The sequence below is a fragment of the Portunus trituberculatus genome, chromosome 44, assembly GCF_017591435.1.
Source record: "Portunus trituberculatus isolate SZX2019 chromosome 44, ASM1759143v1, whole genome shotgun sequence".
NCBI classification, from domain to species: Eukaryota; Metazoa; Arthropoda; class Malacostraca; order Decapoda; family Portunidae; genus Portunus; species Portunus trituberculatus.
Window position 1 is genome coordinate 21,727,189 of NC_059298.1, and position 23,775 is coordinate 21,750,963.

Genomic DNA, 23,775 nt, shown 5'->3' on the forward strand with positions numbered 1-23,775 from the left:
GGTGGTATCATCAGTATAGGAGTGGATAGGGCAAAATAGTTTGGTTAAGAAGATCATTAATGAATAATACAAAGAGAGTGGGTGACAGGATAGAACCGCGAGGAACACCACTATTAATAGATTTAGGAGAAGAATAGAAGCCGTCTACCACAGAAGCAACAGAATGGTTGGAAAGGAAACTTGAAATACAGTTGCAGAAATAAGGATAGAAACTGTAAGAGCGGCAGTTTAGAAATCAAAGCTTTATGGCAGACTCTATCAAAAGCTTTTGATATGTCTAATGTGACAGCATAAGTTTCACAAAAATCTCTAAAAGAGGATGACCAAGACTCAGTAAGGAAAGCCAGAAGATCACCAGTAGAGCGACCTTGACGGAAGCCATACTGGTGATCAGATAAAAGATTGTGAAGTGACATGTTTAGAAATCTTTCTATTCAGGATAGATTAAAAAATTTTAGACAAGTAAGAGATTAAAGCTATAGGACGGTAGTTAGAGGGATTAAAACAGTCATCCTTTTTAGGAACAGACTAAATGTAGGCAAAGTTACAGCAAGAAGGAAAGGTAGAAGTTGACAGACAAAGTTGAAAGAGTTTGGCCAGGCAAGGTGCAAGCATGGAAGCACAGTTTTTGAGAACAATAGAAGGGATCCCATCAGGTCCATAAGACTTCCGAGGGTTTAGGCCAGTGAGGGCATGGAAAACATCATTACAAAGAATTTTGATTGAAAACATGAAATAATCAGCGGGAGGTGGAGAGGAAGGGACAAGCACAAAATCATCCAAGGTGGAGTTGTTAGCAAAGGCTTGAGAGAAGAGTTCAGTTTTAGACAGAAATGATGGCAGTGATGCCATCAGGATGAAAAAAAGGAGGGAAAGATGAAGAAGTAAAGTTACTGGAGATGTTTTTGGCAAGATGCTAGAATTCTCGTGGGGAATTTGAATTTGAAAGATTTAGACATTTTCTATTCATGAAGGGAGTGTTTGGCAAGTTGAAGAACAGACTTGGCATGATTCTGGGCAGAAATATAAAGTGCATGAGATTCAGGAGATGGAAGGCTCAAGTACCTTTTCTGGGCAACCTCTCTATCATATATAGCATGAAAGCAGGCTGTGTTAAACCAAGGTTTAGAAGGTTAATTTGAGAGAAAGAATAGGGAATGTACGCCTCCATGCCAGACACTATCACTTCTGTTATGTGTTCAGCACAAAGAGATGGGTCTCTGACATGGAAACAATAATCATTCCAAGGAAAATCAGCATAATATCTCCTCAGGTCCCTCCAACTGGCAGAGGCAAAATGCACCTTTGGGTGATCCTGGGGAAGGATTGAAGAAATAGGACAAGATACAGAAATGGGATTGTGATTGGAAGAGCCCAATGGTGATGATAGGGTAACAGCATAAGCAGAAGGATTAGAGGTAAGGAAGAGATCAAGAATATTGGGCGTATCTCCAAGGCGGTCAGGAATACGAGTAGGGTGTTGCACCAGTTGCTCTAGGTCATGGAGGATAGCAAAGTTGAAGGTTAGTTCACCAAGATGGTCAGTGAAGGAAGAGGAGAGCCAAAGCTGGTGGTGAACAATGAAATCTCCAAGGATGGAGATCTCTGTGAAAGGGTAAAGGGACAGAATGTGCTCCACTTTGGAAGTTAAATAGTGAAAGAATTTACTATAGTCAGAGGAGTTAGGAGAGAGATAGACAGCACAGATAAATTTAGTTTGAGAGTGACTGTTAAGTCTAAGCCAGATGGTGGAAAACTCAGAAGATTCAAGAGCATGGGCATGAGAGCAAGTTTAGGAGAGCATCCGGATTGGAGACTGAAAAAAAAATATATGAAAAATAATGTTTTTTGTGGAAAAAATATATGTGGTAGGTATACATGTTAGCTATTATTTCATGAAGTTTTATGGCGAAACACGCATTGGTTTCTGTTTAAATGCCATTTAAAGGTCCCGTACTGAACCACGTGCGTTTTTTTGCATCAGCAGAATCAGTTTTTTTTTTTCTTCTCAAAAACTATGAAAAAAGGCAAAAATCTAAACTTTTTTTGGGGTGGACATGATACGACAACACTGAAAATCTATGGGTGGCATCAACCAAGGCACCAGTGAGACTCAGTCGGGGGAAAGCTATCAGAGAGAGAGGTTGTTGCTGCATCTCTCGCTACCTGCCCTTCACACTGCTAAACAGCTCGTTATTTATTTACTGCATCCTGCCTTTCACTTACTGCCAACCATGGGACAGGTGTCTAAGAGGAATAAATAAAGGAAGGATGCCTGGAATATGAGTATGGAAGCTCAAAGAATAAAAAGAGCGTGTTAAACCTGACACCTCAAATGCTCCAGTACATATGTCACGGTGAAAAACCAAATGAGTAACAGCTCACATCTCAAATTTCTCGTAAGTACATGCAGTAGTAACTCAAGGTCTCACTGTATTTATTATGTTCAATTATAAGCATTAAAAATTTGAATTTTGTAAGTACTATAGAAATACTCTATCTAAATATTTGAAGGGTCTGTCTCAGCCAGGTCAGAATTGCAATCCTTTTCTGCTTTTCAATACTGCGTTCATTAAAACTAACACAAATTGCACACCTAATGTTAGTTGATGGTGGAACTGAACACCAATGTTTGTAACAACCTGACCATATGTGCAGCAATTTATAGCCATTTATGTTTAGCAATCTTAACAATACTAAACAGTTTCACATTATAAGTAATGTTCTATATAAATTATCCATTAATTAGTTTATACTTGACAGTAGTATTTATCCAATTTCTCTGCAGAAAGCAACTGAAGTATAACTAGCCTGTTGCTAGTTGTCTTAGATTACAAAATCATATATATATATATATATATATATATATATATATATATATATATATATATATATATATATATATATATATATATATTCATAATACATACCACTTGGTAGCCAACAGGATAAATGCAGTATGGGGTGTGGAATGCTTGTAGCTGGTGGGGAAGAAGTTGTCCAATAGCCAAGAGAATTAATGAGCCAATTCTAAGCACATAGCTCAAGTCTGCATGATGCATCACTGAAGCAACTTGTCTGTTCTCCTCACGATCAATGAATACACGACGGAAGACAGATAATGTTAAAAGTTCATTGTCCTTCTCTCCTTTGTTGATGTGCTCCTGACAATATACTGTTTTGTTCTTGTAAAATGTGCATCCTTCTTTCACAGCACAATTCAAATGATATACCTTGCTGCAACGTACTTTGAAACATTTCACAGATGCTCCTGATTGCTGACAGTGTTCACATTCACTTGATGCTACCTTTTTCACAGCTGCTTCTACATTCATCAGTGCTCCATTCATGGTTTCATAAACATCTTCTGCCCACAGAGCACAGTTAAGATGTATCCACTTATCTACATCATAATTAAGGAGTCTTGATGGCCCATCTGCGACATAATCTCCATACAAGTTACATAAAATACATTGACGTGAATCATCTCGTAATCTTGGTTTCCTGTAAGTAATTCCCATACGGAACAGCAAATCTGTCATCTCCTTAGGAGTAGGTTTTTCATAATTTTCTGGCAAAGTTAAGGCAGTTGGTGTCCAATATTTATACTTATGACCCCGAAATCGCTTCCCATCAGCTTGTTTTGGGTACTGGTTATGGTCATCAAGAAGCTTGTGTTTGTTTGGTCTGCTACTCAAAGAATCTTCAAGCTGTGGCACTTTTAGCACTTCATCCAGGTCATCATCCTTTGACCAATCAGATAAGCCTTCTGCAGGTGGAAGAGAGGAACCTTTCATATCCCCAAAGGTGTCCTTTATCTTGATGTGCCTAGTGGTTCCTTCATGTTTTACCTTTTCATCCATGAGCATGCGTTGAGACAAAGCAAATTGTATGTAACACTGCTGGGAACAAAATGTAATCTCTTCAATATTTCCATATTCTTCTTTATTCAAAAAGGGCAATTCCATCACTTTCTTGCATAACATATCATTCAAAATAATTACGTCACAATGACGACAGAAACGAGCCTGTCCATTAAGGATACTCTGAATGTCTACTACTTGTTCTTTCCCATCTTTTAACTGTCTGTGACGGTACAATCTTTGTATTTTTGGTGCTTGAAGACGGTCAGCTAAGTGGAATGCCGATGGTGGAGGAATATTAAGGAGATTTGCTAAAGATCTCAAAACTCCTGATACATCTTCCCCTGCCTGTGATGAGAGAGTTAAAGTGACAGTTACATTACCCATGTCTTTCAGGGGCAATGCTGGTGATTGACCAATACGACTTTTCATTGTTATGCTGGAAAGACTGTCAATGTTTTCTTTGTCCAGCTCAGGATTATCTTTATTTTCTTTGTTTAGTGTAGAAAGGAATGAAAACCGGCCTGGACGAATTGGTACTGGAATAAGAAGAGGAATTGCTGGAGAAAGGGACCTATCACGCTGATCTTCTTGGGGATCTTCATCCATATCAACGAGCTTTAAGCCCTTAAAGGGAAGGGGAGATTCTGGGAGTATACATTCTGGTGAGGAAGAACTGAGAACAGTATCAGGTGAATCTGCTTCTCTGGTAGGAGTCTGAGCTGGTGTTGAACGACTTGAGCCACTAACAAGATCTCCTTCTTGATATTCATCTAATGGTAGGCCTATTTTAGGAGGAGTAAATTCGTGAATGTAAAAACCACGCTGAGTTGGTCCAGTTTTTGCAGGGGTAACAATGGGCATTTTGTCTCCGAAAGGTTGTGTATTGTAGTGATCTGTAACATTTTTAATTGTAGCATTACCTTCTGTGCCTTCTAAAATTCCTTGACTATGATTGTAATCTCTTCTCCCAAGCTTTGACAGATCTCCACTTCCAAACACTGGACATAAATTAAAATTTCTAGGAACTTCTGGTTCCATAATTGTAAGTGGCGGCATAGATCTGAGCTGTTGCATAACACTTTCTATGTATGCATCATAGTCTTCTTCAACACGAGATCCTTGTCTAGCACGTTTAGCTGGCTGTACTTTTGCATCTTTACTTTGACTTTTTCTTCTGGCCTGCTGAGCTCGTTTCTTTGCTTTTTTCAACTCTTCATGATCCAATGAATCGGATCCATCATTTGGAGTCGTCATCTCGGGTGTGTGTTCACCTGTACTAGTTCCAGTGCCCATTACTGTTTCTGGGATCATAACTCTCATCTCTGTTTTGAGACCAGGATCACTATTCACTCTATCAGTCATACTGGCAGGTGTAGGTGGAGTACTCATGGGGGCACGTGGTCCTGTGATTACGTGTGTCCCAGGTTGATGAACATTACCCAAAGCATGCTGCCCAGGGTGTGTGGCTCGAACACCAGGATGAACCACCATATGTGGAGCAGCAGGTGTAACAGGATGACCTCCCACTGGATGACTTGAATGACTGACAGCTACTGTTTGGTGAGGAGGCTGACCTTGAATGACATGATGAACTGAGGAAGGAATCATACTTGGGTGGTTTACTTGATGTGTTGTAACCTGTCTTACAACACCTTGCTGACTAGAAGGGTGAGGTGCAGTAGTGAACTGAACTGGATGGCCTTGACTGGCAAAGGGTACACCAGGACGAGCCACAGAATGACCAAGGTTAACATGAGTACCAGAATGAGTAACCAATTGCTGCTGTTGACCTAAAATAACAGTGTGAGTCCCCTGAGGTGATGAGTGAACACCAGATGACACAACTACAGAGCGCTGCATCATATGAGAATTGGAAACCAAAGATTGTGGTTGACTTCCTGGTGTGATCACACTCTGCTGTGACTGTGGCTGTGGCTGAGGCTGTTGTGGATGCTGTTGTACCTGCTGCATATCATTATTTTCAGACACAAGAGCTGGAGTGCTAGTGGTCTGCTGTACTTGTGCATGTGAAACAGCTCCTGAAGATGTCACAGCACTACGAGGTATCACTATGGGAGTTGGTACTTGTGAAGCAACTTGAGATAGATGGGATGACTGCACAGAGACAGGTCCTTGAGATGATCTAAATAATAATACCTGGCCTTGGGAGGGTTGTTGCATGGGATTAGCACAACCAGTGTTTTCTAGAAGCTGTTTCAGTAATGCATTTGAAGAATCTTTGCTAATATTATCATTCACTACTTCTGATTTTATTTGTCCTGAGGTCTCAGAAGAATTTTGAGTAGTTACTTGGGGATTCATAACTGACAACTGAGACTGTAAAGACACTCCAGTGACAATCATGTGTTGACTGCCTAAGGCTTGTGGAGTGGATGCTGCAATTGGAACAGGATGAGAGATATTAGGTGTACTGCAAGGGCCAGGAGGGTCATCATCTGGTTCTCTTTTGATTAAGCTTGGAGGCGTGGGAAGAGTGTTATGAGGACTAAGGGATGGAGAGGTCATTGAAGGTGAATGACCTTTAATTTGAGGTGAATGTGGTGAAGGATGGTTTAATAGAGGAGATGGTGCAGGAGACACACGTGGTACAGGACTGGCAGAATGTCCTGCTGGAGATTTTGCTGCTGGTGGAGGCATTATAGCAGGTCGTGTGACGGGAGGAGAGGGAGTGCGTACAGGTTGTCCGTGAATCATCATCATCCGAACACCCCCTTGTACTGCAACAGGACCACTGGTACATGGACGTACCATCACATTGCTCCCCCTTACAACAGTCTGCTGCACCATCATGGGTTGTGCAACCATACGTACTCCAACCGCCTGTTGTACTCCTCCCTGTATAACAACTCCACCTTGATGAAGAGTGCCTGAAGATGTTTGAATCCATGTTTGTTGTCCTACTGGCTGATGAACATTATTAGTTAACATTCCAACTGTTTGGGTCAAGGTTGGATGCATCACTTGCTGTTGAGATACTACATGGTGACCCTCAGAATCTTGTACTCCAGGCTGTGAAACAGTGGTTCCCATCAATTGTGTTCTGAATGGTCTTGTGCCAGGTTGTAAATGTCCTATAGATGGAAGAGTTCGCAACTGTTGAGTATTGGTTGTGGTTACTGGGTTATGCAGCAGAGGTCTTTGTGGTGAGCCTATCTGTTGCACAGGAACACTCACCAGAGGGCGACCAAGGGATGGAGTGGTGTGTGTCATGGCAGACACTGAACTTAATGGCAGACTGGCAGTACTTGGAAAATTAGCCAATCCACTAGTTATGCCACTTACTTGGTCACTGATACTAACAATACTGCTATGTGTTGAAACATCATCTGGGGGTACACCAACTGGAACCACATTCGTGTTGTAAGATGAACTTACTGGTGTGGCACTAGAGGTTACTGACATAATAGAAGGAGGTACCAAGTTACTTGCAATACTTCCCGTTCCAGAGGTACCAATAGGCATGTTCAACATGTTTGTGCTTGTGGTTACACTCCCTGCCCCAGTAGTTGATGAGGGATAGTTGGATGAAGCATTAATTGATGGTATGCGGATTCCAGGAGCAACAGCTACAGTATGACTAGGATACATGTTATTCTGAGATGGAATAGCTCCTCCACCAGGAATTCCAATTACTGCCTGATGCCTACTAGATGGTGGAATCTCAGACTTTGCTGGTTCTGGAACAACTAATTTATTGGCAGCAGCAGGCAAATGTGGTGGCATGGAGGTGGTGGCTATGCCCGGGGTTGGGTAAGCTATTGTACCTAAACGGGATGTCCCTCCCATCATTCTCACAGGAGGACCTTTAACACTTTCACTTAAGACATGAGCTAAACCTTCTTTGTCTTCATCCCCCTCATTTTCAGTTTTTATAGATGTTGGAGTACTTGTAACAGTTGAGGAAGTAACACTGCTGACAATGGCTGTTGTATTTGTTGATGGAGATGTTCCTTCAGAACATGATGGTGAAGCAAGTGGCTTATTTTCTAAATCTCCAACAGGTGATCCACCTTTTAAACCAAGCTTGAAATGTCCCCAACGACTTCTCAGAACAGCACCACCTTTCAATCCAAGCTTGAAATATCCAAATCTCATGTAAGGTGGAAGAGGAGCTGGATTATTTGGATTATTAGCATTACCTCCTCCTCCTCCACCTGACCTCTGAACAACTGGTGTTCCACTTGCTGCAGATGCAGGTGCAGCAGAGGTTGGACAGGAAACAGGAGATGGTACAGCATCACTAGTTGGTGTTGGTATTGATGGGTGAGGACTGTTAACTTGACTGTTATTACTACCAGGCCCTCCAAGATCACTGTGAGGAGTCTGTGGTGTGCCAATTATTTCCCCTGCACTAATGCTTCGAGGAGTTAAGGGAGTACTTGGATTTTCAGAACTTAGAGGCTGCATCTGAGGACTTGCAAGGGGCACAGGACTCCTTAACCCACTATGGACTGGACTAGGCTTCATTGCCATACTTCCAGACACTGGACTGGCAACTGGTCCACCAGGACTGGGACTAGCTAAGGGGACAGGACTTTTCAGACCACTATGGACAGGACTTGGTTTCATAGCCATACCACCACTAATAGGACTCTGAACAGGGCCACTTGGGCTTGGGATTGGCCCAGAGGAACCTGGACTAGGAACTGGGCCTGATCCAGATGGTCTCCTTAAAGGCATAACACCCTGAGGGTATTGATGTCTCATCATCATAGGAGCTCCTTGACCTTGAGGCATCATAACTCCAGCTTGAGGGTATGGTGATCTTACCCCCATCATGTGAGGGGAGATCTGGCTTGGCTGTACTGTCTGTGTACCTGGGCTGTGGACAGGCATTCTAACACGCATTTGGGGAGCCATCATGTGATGGGAGGTTCCTGAGTAGGCAGCTCGTGGACCTTGGTCAGGATAGCCACCTCCTGGAGACGGCATGCGAGTTTGCGGACTGAAAGGTGATTCACCAGGGGACGGATGAGGACCTGGAACAACCATGGCATGAGGAGAATGCTGTGGCACTATTGTGGGATTAGGGGATGCAACTGGTGTGTGAGGGGAGGGTACCATAGGACTTAATCCCATCCCTGGTTGTGACGATGGTGAGGGAGACATGAGAGGACTCTGTGGAGTGGAATGCATTGGTGATGACCCTGCTGGACCTACAGGTGAAGTCCCAGTCATCATGGTGCCTTGAGATGTATTCATCACCCCACCTTGAGTGTTCATTATATGAGATGGTCTATTTCTTTTCTTGTTATTGTATTCCTGCATAATCATGGCATGCTGCCTAGCAGACTTGCGACACTGTTCTAAATGCCGCTGAATTGCTGATGCTTCCCTCTGCACACGGGCAAGCTCTGCAGCATCATGCTCATTTAGCCCCTGACCATTTTTCTTCAATGTTCTCAGACGGCTATTTAAATTTTTTCGTTGCTTTCGAAGTTTTGTTATTTCAGCTTCATAATATCTCTGCTGTGTGGTTATGAGGTTGTGTTGTTGTTTTAACCAGTGTTCATACTGACTCTGTTGTTGTCTTTCAGCATCAGTCTGAGGGTTATCGGGAGGGAGTGGAGGTGGAGGAAGTGTCTTAATGTTCACCGTTCCTGGTGTTGATGAACCAGTTCCACGTGATCCAACTGCTTGTAACAAAGCTGGAAATGAATAACAGCCATATAAGATATGATTTATCAGTATCAAAGTGACTTAACACAGTTGAGCTTCATTACAATGTTTTCTTAAGCTTCTCTTATAATTAAAAATTTGCTTTAATTTACAGTGCTGCTGAATCTGGAGTTTTCATAATGAATCTTTTTTAAGAGAGCCCTGTTGGATCACGCCAGTACAATCCCAATCATACCAAGTGGTCATGGGATGTGATGTAAAAGTATCACCTCATGTGTCAAGAAACTTATTTAAAAAAATGATCTGTTGCTCATGTAATTAACACACTCGTAAGAATGCAGTTAGGCCTCGCTACAACATAAGCAAAATACTAACTTATCTGTAATGAGCACTGTTTCAAAAGTGGCTTGTTCAATATCAATATCATAATGTCTACTAAGCTTGTACAGCTTTTAAATTCCAACAATTATCATATATTTACAAGATATAAAATTAAGAGACAATTTACTTCATTATCAAGCTTAAATATAGATTAAAAATCTTGAGTTATCACAATTAACATTCTGACACTATAATTCATATACTCTTTAGCTGAAGTTATGAAACAATGTTTATTTTCCATTTACATATGAACTTTTAGCACATGGTATAATTTATCTTGGGATATAATTAAGAGTATTGTCTATAGGCTCTTAGTAAATTACCCTCCTTTTCTGCATTTGATAATGAGTTCCATGCTTCAAGTCCTGAAAAAGACCAGTTTTCAATAAATGTGGGTATCTCCTTTTGCAGGTATCTCCGAAATGTTATCAGGAAGCTTTATCGAATGAGCCTCCACTTTCCCTCATCTGATATTCAGATACATTGCTTTATGTAAAATCTATAGTAAGCATTGCTGATCTTGTTTATTGTTAACTGTTTTTGGTTTATACTCAACTGCTACAGCCTGGTTTTGTTTCACTGAACTGATAAAAAGATTCATATCTTGTATTTATTACTTCTGTTATTCTTCTGTCCAGTTCTCTGGCATCCCTAAATACACAGCCAATATTGCTGTCACTGATATCAATGTAAGTATTATCTGGTTCTAGTGACAGTATAACATCTTTTTACAAACAGTTCATCATTAGTTTTTCACCGAAGACAATTTCCTAAAAAACAGAAAATGATGATACTCAGTTTAGGATCATAAAGTGGGAGGAGAAGCATCACCAGTCCTTGCAAGTCAGTTTGTTGATATTGTGTGAGCATAATAATTACTGCATTTTATCATTAGCTCATTTAATATATGTAAAAACCACACGCTAGACCTCTTTTCTGTTATCTTTTGACTATTAGTTATTATTCAGCAATTTTAGGTGGGCACTTCAGTAAAGGTGGGGTGAGGTGTGCATCTCTATTATTATATATAAATTTCAAAGAAACTGACAAGGATGAACCTTGTAGTCTCACTGATGGTCAGATTTTTATCTGGGTCAATTAGCTGCAAAATAATTTTTGCAGCAACTAGCTAGTGTGCTGACTATACATAATATAAAATATATGACTTAAAGCTAATGGTATAAAAAAAATCATGCATAGACATTGCACATACTTGTGTATTCTTTAGTAAATATGAAATAAAAGTGCATAAAATTGAACGCTGAAGCTTTCACTAATCATAAAAAGCAGAATATAAATTGTACTCAAGCACACTAACCATCACATTCTAGATGCCACCAAAAATGTTCACAAATCATAATATGCAAATTTGACTTGCAACTAGGGCCCCTGCAACAAGGTCTTACTTTTAGTGGAATAATAGTAAAACCAATATCTATAATGAAACCTGTTATAGCGAGGCATTACTGGTAAGTTTGTAGCTGCTACAGGAGGCCTATTCACACAACATCCTGCTGCTAGGATTACTTATCCTAGGAGCAAAAAAGGATCTTTAAGCATGACAATGCAATGGAATAGTTTATCATACAATTTATCATAACAGTACTCTCTCTGTCTGTCTGTCTGTCTGTCTGTCTGTCTGTCTGTCTGTCTGTCTGTCTGTCTGTCTCTCTCTCTCTCTCTCTCACACTAAAAAGCTTGGAATCCAACAGTTGGCAAGCCTACGGTAGTTAATGTAGCTGGACACACGAGCAACTTTGCAACTTGCAGGATTTGTTGGCATTTTCAGTACTTTATACTAAAAATTTGTTGCAAACTTAAAATTCAATAACGTATAAATTTTATATAAATCAGTGCTCCCTAAATGCTTTAGAAAATTATGTACTATTTCTCAGAAAAGTTTATTTCCATTTGAGTCTTTCCTTATAAGAAGCGATTTTTTCAGCAATTTTTAAATATGTATACATATCTTAATCTCATCCCTTTTAAAGATATATTTTTTGGTAAGCTGATTAGTTAATTGGTGTAATAGGATTTCAATCCACTGTTCATTATGAAGGAAGGGAAGGGAGAGAGAAAAAATCTAGTGGGAAAACTGTGTTGTAATGATGCTCGACTGTTTCATCTTACTAGATCAATAAGCATGAACTTTTACGCAGCAATGTGAAACATGACTACAAATGACTAAGAAAACAAAATAATAGCAATAACAGAACCAAATTCTACTTAGAAGTATCAAACTTACCAGGATGCATACCAGGGTCACCCTGTGGTCGTACAGGGCGAGTCATGGGTTGAGCAGGACCTGGAACTTGGTGGGGGGACTGGGAGGAGGTTGGGGGAGGAGCACCTGCAACACGCTGGAAGGGCTGTCTCACACCGTTATTATTCAACACTTGCCCACCTGTTATAATGAATAATACTGCAGTGTTAGAAAGAACTTGTCCAATTACAAAATACTGCTTTCAACAGTTTTACACACACACACACACACACAGACACACACACACACACACACAAGTGATAAGGGCAAGAGACTAAAAAAGATGTATACGAACATAGACAGGGTTTTATCAAGTAAATTACAATTAAGAGATTACATAAAGAAAGAAGAACCGGATATTGTATGCCTGGCTGAAACAAAACTAAATGAGGCAATCAAAATAGACTTGAATAATAGGTATAATGTATGGAGGAGAGACAGAGGGGGTAAAGGAGGAGGAGTCAAGATAATGTTAAGGAGGGAGATGGTGATAAACCAAGTGGAATGTGGGGAAGGAAAAGCAGAAGTACTGTATGTTAAGATGCATATTGATAAAAAAGAGTTAACAATCATTGTAACATATGTGCCACCAAAAACAAATTCATGGACCAATCAAGAATATAAAGACATGATAGATGACACAATAAGGAGTCTAACGAGAATCATTAAAGAAAGGAGAAAAGTGATATTAGTAGGAGATTTCAACTGTAAAGAAGTGGACTGGGAAAATTATGAAAGTGGTATGGGGAAGAAGCCTGGGAGAAAGATTCCTGAACCTAATGATAGATAATATCATGGACCAAGGAATAAAGGAAAACACAAGATTCAGAGGAAACAATGAGCCGGCGAGATTGGACCTAGTTTTACAAGGGTATACAAATGAATGATGATATAAGATATAAGTGCCCATTGGGAAACAGTGACTATGTAATATAAGAAATGGATATAGAAGAGGGAAAGGAAGATAGAGACGATTCACACAAAGGAGACCAATTAAATTACAGAAAGGCTGATATTGAGAATCTCAAGAACTATTTTAAAACGTTAACTGGGAGGAGATGGAAAACTCAGAGACAGTGCAAGAAAATATAACTTATTTTTGGAAATATACAAAACAGGAGTCAGGAATATGTCCCAAAATATAGACCTAAAGAAGAAGGAAAGAAAGATTGGTTTAACGCAAGGTGTGCAGGGGCAAAGGAGAAAAGAGATGGAGCATGGAAAAGGTGGAGGAGAAATAGAAATCCAGTAAATAAGGAAAACTTCAAGGCAGCAAGAAATGAATATGTTAAGGTGAGGAAGGAAGAAGAAAGAACTATGAAAAGGACATTGTCGAAAAATGTAAGGAGCAACCAAAATTGTTCTACAGATTCATAAATGGAAAAATTAGGCAAAAAGAAACAATAGAAAGGTTAAAAGGAGAGAACGGGATGGTGGAAGACCCAAAAGTATGGCAGAACTATTAAATATAAATTCAGGAGGTCTTTACTAAGGAATCCAAATTTGAAAGGCCACAGGGTAATAGAGAGACTGTCTATATGAAAGAGATTAAAGTAACCAAGCTTGAAATAAAAGAGTTAATGAAGGAACTGGATGAAGAGAAGGCAATGGGACCGGATGAAGTCTCAGGCAGAATACTGAAAGAATGTAGGGAAGAACTAGCAAGTCCTATATACAACATCATAAAATGCTCAATAGAAAATGGAACAGTACCAGTAGAATGGAAAAGAGCTGAGGTGGTTCCCATATATAAGAGCGGAAGGAAGGAAGAACCTTTAAATTACAGACCGGTATCACTAACTAGTGTAATATGCAAGATGTGTGAAAGAGTAATAAAGAAACAATGGATCGAGTTCCTTGAAGACAACAAATTAATATCAAATAGCCAATTTGGTTTTAGAAAAAGACGGTCATATGTAACTAATTTACTGAGTTTCTACTCTAGAATAGTTGATAGAGTACAAGAGAGAGAGAGGGATGGGTTGACTGTATTTATTTGGATTTAAAAAAGGCATTTGACAAAGTGCCACATGCAAGATTACTGTGGAAGTTAGAGGAGAAGGGTGGCTTAAAAGGAAACACATTGAGATAGATGGAAAATTATTTGAAGGGGGAGAGAAATAAGGACAGTAGTTAAAGATATGAAGTCCAAGTGGAGAGCAGTAGAAAGCGCAGTGCCACAGGGGTCAGTATTAGCATCAATACTTTTCCTCATATATATAAACGACATGCCAGAGGGAGTGAACAACTACATAAATCTGTTTGCGGATGATATGAAACTGTGCAGAGTTATAAAGCAAAAAGAGGATTGTGAAATACTGCAAGAAGACCTAAATAAGATCTGGGAATGGAGTAAAAAGTGGGAAATGGAATTCAATGTGAACAAAAGCCATGTCATGGAAATGGGAAAGAGTGAAAGACGACCAGTGGGAATCTATAAGATGGGAGATGGAGTAGAACTGGAGAAAGTAAAAAAGGAAAAGGACTTAGGAGTGACGATGGAAGAAAACAATCAACCGGTAAGCCATATTGATAGAATTTTCAGAGACATAATTTGCTAAGGAATATTGGAGTAGCATTTCACTACATGGACAAAGAAATGATGAAGAAATTGGTAAGTACTATAATAAGACCCAGATTGGAATATGCAGGAGTAGTGTGGACCCCTCATAAAAACAAACACATAAGAAAGTTGGAGAGACTACAAAAAATGGCTACAAGAATGGTTCCAGAATTTGAAGGGATGACATATGAGGAGAGACTAAAGGCTATGGATCTACCAACCCTGGAACAAAGAAGGGAGAGAGGGGATCTGATACAAGTTTATAAATTGATCAATGGAATGGACCAAGTGGATAATGAGAAACTGATCCTGAGAGAAGAATATGACATTTGAAGCACAAGATCGAATAGTAAAAAGCTGAGAAAGGGAAGATGTCTGAGAGATGTTAAAAAATATAGTTTCCCACAAAGATGTGTTGAGACGTGGAACAGTTTGAGTGAAGAAGTGGTGTCAGCAACGAGTGTGCATAGTTTTAAAGAAAAATTGGATAAGTGTAGATATGGAGATGGGGCCACACGAGCATAAAGCCCAGGCCCTGTAAAACTACAACTAGGTAAATACACACACACACACACACACACACACACACACACACACACACACACACACACACACACACATTAGCAAAATAATGTCCAGTGAAGGTAAATATAAACTGTAGCCTGCGTTTGAGCCATCAGCTGGTTTGTTTACGTCTGCGCAACATGGCGGCCGTGAACTCGAAAGAGGAATCAGACTTCACAGGGTTTCAAGGAATAATGGAGAAGAGCACTTATGTGAAGAAAATTCTGGAGTTAGAAGGTAAAATTGAAAAACTGTTTGAAAAGTATGAGGGCCTGGAAACGAGTTATGACAATGTAAAAGAGACTGTGCCGATATGAAGAAGGAAAATGCAGCACTGAAAGAGGAAGTTAAGCTAATTAAAGTGAATTGCGAAAAATGTGGAGAATCTCTAGGAAAAGTGATGGAGAAGCAGGCTGAATGGAAAAAAGTCAGGAAGTGGAAAGAAAGGAGGTAAATTACAAAGTTGCAAGTCTGGAAAAGGAAATCAAAGAGTCAGGGAGAAAACTTTGGGCCTTGCTGAAATTATAGATCAACAGATCATAGAAGAGAAGATAGCTGAGAAAGTGGTGAAGGTTATTAAGTCAAATGAGACATTGGTGAGGGAAACTGTAGACAAAAAGAGATGTGTGGTGATATTTGGTGTGGAGGAGGATAAGACACCGAGTAAAATGGAGAGAGAAAAACATAAAAAGGTGATAAATAATATCATTAATGTGGTGCAAGAGGAGGAAAAGACCTAGTACAAGAAATAGAGGACTTCCATAGAATTGGAAAGTTCACAAGAGAAGGTATGAGGCCAATAAGAATCAAACTTAAGTCACAAAAGGATGTAGATGAATTGGTGGAGAAGTCATGGAGGCTAGCCCAGCAGGAAACAACAAGGAAGATTTGGTTGAGAAGAGATCTCGGTGAAAAGGAAAGAGAAATGTTAAATGAGTTGAGAAAGGAGGCTTTGAAAAAAAATGAAGAGAGGACAGAAGAGGAGAAGAAAGAGTTTTCTGGAGAATCTTGGATATGAGACTGAGGAAGTGGTTCATAACCCAGAAAAGTACAGCAAGAAAGGACTAAAGAAACTTACATATGAGCGAAATGTAATGTATTCCAACATAAATGGAGTGATATCGGGATTTTAGAACTCAACGATTACTTGAGGGACAAGAACCCAGATATTGTGGGTCTTACTGAAACAAAACTGAGAGAGGAGAAGACCTGATGAAGGTTGGAGAAGGAAATATAATGTTTGGAAAAGAAATAGAGTAGGTAAGATGGGAGGAGGAGTGATGTTGCTGGTTAAAAAGATATAAAGGTGGATCAAGTGAAAAAGGTATGGGAAAGGCAGAAGTGCTAAAGATCAGAGCAGAAACTAATGAAGGAAAAAGAGGCACTACATAGTGGTGTACGTACCACCTAAGACAAATGCATGGTCAGTACAGGAATATGAAGAAATGATAAGTGATACAGGAACATGTCTGGAAGAAATGTTGGGTGGCTGTGAACGAACTATAATGATGGGAGATTTTAATTGTAAAGAGGTGTGTTGGGAGGACTGGTCAATGGAAGGATCAGAGACAACATGGGAAATACACTATTGACACTGGCAATGGAAAATGTGTTAACTCAGTGGGTCAAAGAAGATACTAGGTTTGGAGGAGAGGGAGCATCGTCAAGACTGGACTTGGTCTTTAGTACAGAGCCAATGGTCATTGAGGAGATGAGGGTGGAGTGCCCTTTAGCAAAGAGTGATCATGCAGTTTTGGAGTTCAAGGTGATAGATGAAGAGAAATCTAGAAGAAATGAAGAATATAAAGTGGGAAGATGGAATTATGCCAAGACAGATTTTGGAAACCTAAAGAAATTCTTTCAAGAGACAAATTGGATGAAATTCAAGAGTGCTAAGGAGCAAATGAAAAGTGGAAGGAATTTATAAAATATACAAAGAAGGTGAGAAAAATTTGTACCAATAAGACAACATAGAGAAGTTGGAAAGCAGGACTGGTTTAACGATAGATGTGAAAAGGCTAGAACAAGAAAAGAGGATGCATGGAAGAGGTGGAGAAGGAAAAGACGGATTAAGCAGTGGGAAAGTTACAAAAGAGCAAGAAATGAATATGTGTTGATTAGAAGAGAAGAAAGAAAGAAACAAGAAAAGGATATAATTGATAAATGTAAAGACCAACCAAGGCTTTTTACAGACATGTGAACAACAACATCAAAAATAGAGAAAGTATTGAAAGTTTAGAAGTAAATGGAGTATACAGTGAAGATCCCAGGAAATGGCAGAGGCTATGAATGGATGCTTTCGGAAGGTATTCACAAAGGAGACTGCTTTTGACAAACCACTGGTAATGGAACAGAAAGGGATTATGAAGGAGTTTCAAGTAACTGTGGAGGAGATCAAGAACATGATGGGGAGTTTAGAAGTGAGAAAAGCTGTGGGACCTGATGGGGTATCAGGATGGATTTTAAGAGAATGCAGGAGCAATTGGCAGAAAAAGTTTGTGAAGTAATTGATGCCTCATTAAGGGAAGGTGTAGTGCCCCAAGACTGGAAAAGAGCTAACATTGTCCCAATCTATAAATCAGGTAACAAGAGAGACCCATTGAACTATAGACCAGTGTCACTTACAAGTGTGGTAGCTAAGATGTGTGAGAGGGTGGTGAAGAATAGATGGACAGACTTCTTGGAGAAAATGACATACTTTGTGAGTGTCAATTTGGTTTTAGAAAAGGGCGTTCATGCACGACAAACCTGATATGTTACTATTCGAGGGTGATAGATGTAATACAGGAAAGAGATGGTTGGGCTGATGGAATATATCTGGATTTAAAAAAGGCCTTTGATAAGGTACCACACCAGAGACTGATCTGGAAACTTGAAATGGTAGGAGGAGTGCATGGCAGTTTACTAAAATGGATGGAAGACTTTTGGTAGGAAGAGAAATGAGAACAATAATTAAGGACAGACCATCAGAATGGGGATTGGTGGAGAGTGGAGTTCCACAGGGATCAGTGTTGGCACCAGTAATGTTCGCAGTCTACATAAATGACATGGTGGATGGGGTGTCCAGTTATGTGAGCCTATTTGCAGACGATGCAAAATTGTTAAGAAAAGTGAGATGTGACAAAGATTGCGAACTACTCCAGGAAGACTTGGACAGAATATGGAAATGGAGCTGTACATGGCAAATGGAGTTCAACACGACAAAATGCAAGAAAATAGAGTTTGGCAAGAGTGAAAGAAGAATCAGGAGTATGTACAAGATAGGAAATGAAGACATAAAACCAGTCATGAAGAAAAGACCTTGGGGTGACAATTACCAATGACCTATCGCCAGAGAGACATATAAACAAAATAATTGGAGAAGTATTGAACTTATTGAGGAACATAAGAGTGGCGTTCAGATATCTAGATGAAGAAATGATGAAGAAAATAATTACTGCAATGATAAGACCGAGGCTTGAATATGCAACAATACAGTGGGCTCGAACTTAAAGAAACACATAAGGAAACTAGAGAAAGTACAGAGGGCTGCAACAAAATGGTGCCTGACTTAAGAGATTTGACTTATGAAGACAGACTGAAAAGAATGCAACTTCCAACCCTGGAAAACAGAAGAGAAAGGGAGACCTGATAGCAATATACAGAGTGATGATTGGCATGGAAAAATGGATAGGGAAGATCTGTGTATGTGGAATGGAAGAATGTCGAGAGGGCATGGGAAAAACTAAAATGGCCACTTATAGGAGAGATGTGAAAAATATAGCTTCCCTCATAGAAGGGTGGAAGCATGGAATAGTTTAGACGTGGAAGTGGTCAACGCAAGGAATATTCATGATTTTAAGAAAAAGCTGGACATTAATAGATATGGAGACGGGACAACACGAGCATAGCTCTTTTCCCGTATGTTACAATTAGGTAAATACAATTAGGTAAATACACACACACATACACACACACACACAGACACACACACACACACACACTGAGAGACACACTCACTGAGAGAGGACGGCTCGTCTCTGGCTGCAGATGGGAAGAAGTGAAAATACCTATGGTGTTACAGGGCCCGGGTACCTCTAAGTTAGTGTCCTGTTGATGTCTTACTGTCGCATAGTGTTGAAAGTGAGGGATATGGAGAGTGGTCCCTGAGATGAGTGTGGGCGGTGATTGTTTTGGCAGTAATCAGCTGACGATAACAAACATGGTGGCTACTCCTAGACAACCCAAAGATTTTGAAGGTTTTGTAACTACTCCAAGAGGACTGGAGAAATTAGATATGGATGCAAGAATCCAGGCACTGGAAAGTAAGTTCCTAAACATTTTGTCCATAGAAGAAAAACTGGATAGAGTTATAGCCGAGAATGATTCGTTCAAAAAGAGATCTATTTGTTAACGATAGCGAATAAAGAGCTATTGAAGGAAAAAGTAGAGATGGAGAAAGAAAACCAACAACTAAGGAAACAATGTGAAGAGATGAAGGCTAAACTCCTAGAAATGGAGATGAAAATATCCGAAGGGGACTTGAGGAAGGAGGAATGCCTTAATCTAATTGATGCCAGGATAAAAGAAGTGAACCATGAACATCAGGAGGTACAAAGGTCCTTTATGGAGATAGTGAAAAAGCAGGAAGAGGAAAATAAAGTGATTACGCAGAGTGAAATGGTAAAGGCACTAAAGGAAAATGAGTATGTGGTGAGAGATATTGCTGAAAAGAAAAATGTGTGATCATAACAGGATTGAGGAGGAAACTAACAGGAACTGGCAGGATAGGAGGATAAGGAAAATGACAGGATTAAGTCTTTACTGAATAAGATCTCTGTGGAAGAAGAGGACCTATATGCTGAGGTAGAAGAAAGTGTGAGATTGGGAGCTTTTGAGGAAGGCAAGAATAGACCATTAAAATTGAAATTAAAGTCTCAGGTGGCAGCTGAGGCCTTGTTGAGGAGGGCTTGGAAACTTAAGGACTCTGAGGAAACCAAAACAATTTACATAAGAAGAAATATGTCACAGGATGAGCGAATGAAAATGAAAGAGCTTGTAACTGAAGTGAAAGAGAGGAATGACGAAAGAACAGAGGAGGAAAAGACCAAGTTTTTGGAGGATGAGAAATGGGAGGCTAAAGAAGTGGTGGATAAAACAGACGGAATAGACATTACATGGAAGAAAGAGACTAGGAATGGAATACAAGTGACTTACATGAATATAGATGGATTTCTGTCTAAGAGGCTAGAATGTATGGATTACCTAAGAAATAACGAACCGGACATAATGTGTGTAGTGGAAACAAAGCTAAGGCCGAAATAAAGCTAGACTGGTTTGTTGTAAAACACTACAAAGTATGGAGAAATGATAGAAAAATAAAGGAGGTGGTGGTATAATGGTTCTTACTAAGGAAGATCTGATAGTGAAGGAGGTGAACTATAGTAAGAGAAATGAGGAAGTGATAAGTATGCTTATAACAGATGGCAAGAGGGACATTAATATTATAACAGTATACATACCACCCAGAACCAGTGCTTGGGAATATGAACAGTACCAAATGGTGATGAGAAATACTCTAGACAGAATGAAGCAAGAACTCATCAGAAAGGATAGAGTGATGATAGTCAGAGAATTTAATTGTAAAGAAATAGTGTGGGAAGACTACGAAGTGGTGAACGGTGGTGAGTGGGCATAGGAATTGTTAAAGGTAACAACAAATAACTTGATGACACAGTGGGTGAGATCACCAACAAGGTCCAGGGGACAAGATGTTGCAGCAAGGTTGGATTTGGTATTTACCAGGGCATCTCTAAAAGAGGAAATTGAACATAAATGTCCCTTGTGGGAAAAGCGATCATGATGTCCTAAGCTTTGAGCTGGATACGGAATTAAGCACGAATAAGATTGTGGAACGCAGGGAGGAAAAATTAAATTATATTAGGGCAAATTATAACCATATAAGGGAGTTTTTAATGAAATTGACTGGTCCGTGGTATACCAGGAAAAGGATATGCAATCGAAATACGATAAATTTATGGAATTGTATAACTCTGCTGTGAAAAGTTTCTGCCATATTACAGAAAGAGGACTTTAAATAATAAACAGTGGTTTAATAGAAATTGTGAAGAAGCAAAAAAGAACAAAGAAAAGGCATGGAAGAAACTTAAGAAAAACAGTGATGTATTATCAAGAGAAGTTTACAAAACAGCAAGGAATAGATATGTTGAAGTAAGGAGAACAGCACAGAAGGAATATGAACAGAGGGTGGTGGAAAACTGTGATAGTGACCCAAAATGTTTTACAAATTCATAAATGGAAAACTAAATATAAGGGAGGCAATAGAAAAGGTAAAAATGGGAAGAAGTATATGAGGATGCTGGAGATATAGCTGAAATTTTGAACGACAACTTTTGCAAAGTGTTTACAAAGGAGGAGCATTTTATGGGAGGAAGGCCTACGGAAATAAAGCAAATGCAGGACATCATGGTTACTAAGGAAGATGTAAGGAAAATTATAAGCAATCTGGATATTAATAAATCAATGGGGCCTGATGGCATATCTGGGAGGTTGCTAAATGAATGTAAGGATCAATTGTTGAACCCCGTATTTGATATTGTGGAAACCTCCATACGAACAGGATTAGTCCCGAAAGAGTGGAAAAGAGCTGACATTGTGCCTATATATAAGAATGGTAGTAGAATGGAACCGCTAAATTATAGACCAGTATCGTTGACTAGTATATTGTGCAAGGTATGTGAAGAAGTAATTAAAGCTAAGTGGAGTGAGTATCTAGAAAGTGAAAACATTCTGAGTGAAAGACAGTTTGGTTTCAGAAAAGGAAGATCGTGTATCCAATTTATTATGTTTTTATTCAAGAGTGACTGACATACTACAACATAGAGAGGGATGGGTGGATGCTATCTACCTGGACTTGAGAAAGGCCTTTGATAAAGTACCACACAATAGACTGATGTGGAAACTAAAGAAGATTGGAGGAGTAAATGATAAACTAGCAAAATGGATGGAAAATTACTTAATGGGAAGAGAAATGAGAACAGTGGTGAGAGGAAGGAAGTCCGAGTGGAAGAAGGTAACCAGTGGAGTTCCACAAGGGTCAGTGCTTGGTCCCATCATGTTTTTGATTTATGTTAATGATATGCCAGTAGGAATTGACAGTTACATGAACATGTTTGCGGACGATACTAAAATTATGAGGAGAGTAAAGAATGTGGAAGATTGTAACAAGTTACAGGAAGATCTTGATAAAATATATGAGTGGAGTAAGAGTGGCAGATGGAATTTAATATAGACAAGACCCATGTTATGAAAATGGGAAGAAGTAGATACAGACCAAACTGGGATTACAGGCTGGGTGATGAGAAAATTAAAGAGACCAATGAGGAGAAAGACTTAGGAGTAACCGTGCAAAACACTTTGTCACCGGAGAAACACATTAACAAGATTTTTGGAAAACATATAACATGCTTCAAAATATTGGCCTTGCATTCCACTACCTAGATGAAGGAATGATGAAGAAGATATTATGTACCTTAATAAGACCCCAGTTAGAATATGCAGCTTGTGTCTGGTCACCGCATATGAAGAAAAATGTGAAGAAGGTAGAAAGGGTACAGAGGCTGGCAACAAGGATGGTACCAGGACTCAGGAGTTAGACTATGAGGAAAGACTGAGGAAGCTGGGGCTGACCACATTAGAAGAGAGAAGAACAAGAGGAGACATGATAACTATGTATAAATTGGTGAACAAGATTGACATACTGGACAGAGAGTTGATAAAGGTGACCACAAGTAATCATCTCCGAGGACATGGAAAAAGCTAATAAAGACATCTGTCTAAATGACGTGAGAAAATACAGTTTCCGCATCGTAGCATTGATAAGTGGAATAAACTGAGCAGTGATGTCGTTGATGCGGTGTGTGTCAATCAGATGAAAGAGAGATATGACAGGAATGGACAAGGAGACAGGACACAGAGAGCTTAGCTCGGGCCCTGTAATACACAAGGTAAATAGGTAAATACACACACACACACACACACACACACACACACATAAAATAAATAATAAATTAATAAAAATATAAATAAAATGAAATAATAACACACACACACACATATATATCCATATATATATATATATATATATATATATATATATATATATATATATATATATATATATATATATATACATACAGGGAGTCCTCTGGTTATGACGGTCTCGACTTACGACATTTCGTGGTTACGAGCGCGCCAATAAAAACATAAAAAATAATATAAGGCGTCATTCCGTCTCACGTGGTTTAGCATCGTAAGCGACGTAAACAAACACGAACTGTTTTCATGCTGTCTGCTCTTCTGAACTTGCTAACTGCATGCCTTCCCCCCTCCTGCGGCCTCGCTGCACAAGACTCTCTACTTCTTCTCATCCCTATTCTGTCCATCTTCCTAATGCAAGAGTTAACCAGTATCTTCACTCCTTCATTCCCTACACTGGT

General features: G+C 39.5%; 1 protein-coding gene across 1 annotated transcript in view; it reads right to left on the reverse strand.

Moving 5' to 3' along the window:
* Positions 1–23,775, reverse strand: part of LOC123518657 (histone-lysine N-methyltransferase 2C-like) — a gene marked incomplete in the record, with an annotated part of 371,622 nt that overhangs the window by 31,685 nt on the left and 316,162 nt on the right. The window contains 2 exon segments of the mRNA XM_045279595.1: positions 2,931–9,535; positions 12,133–12,291. Of these exon segments, the coding sequence (XP_045135530.1) occupies positions 2,931–9,535; positions 12,133–12,291 (6,764 nt within the window).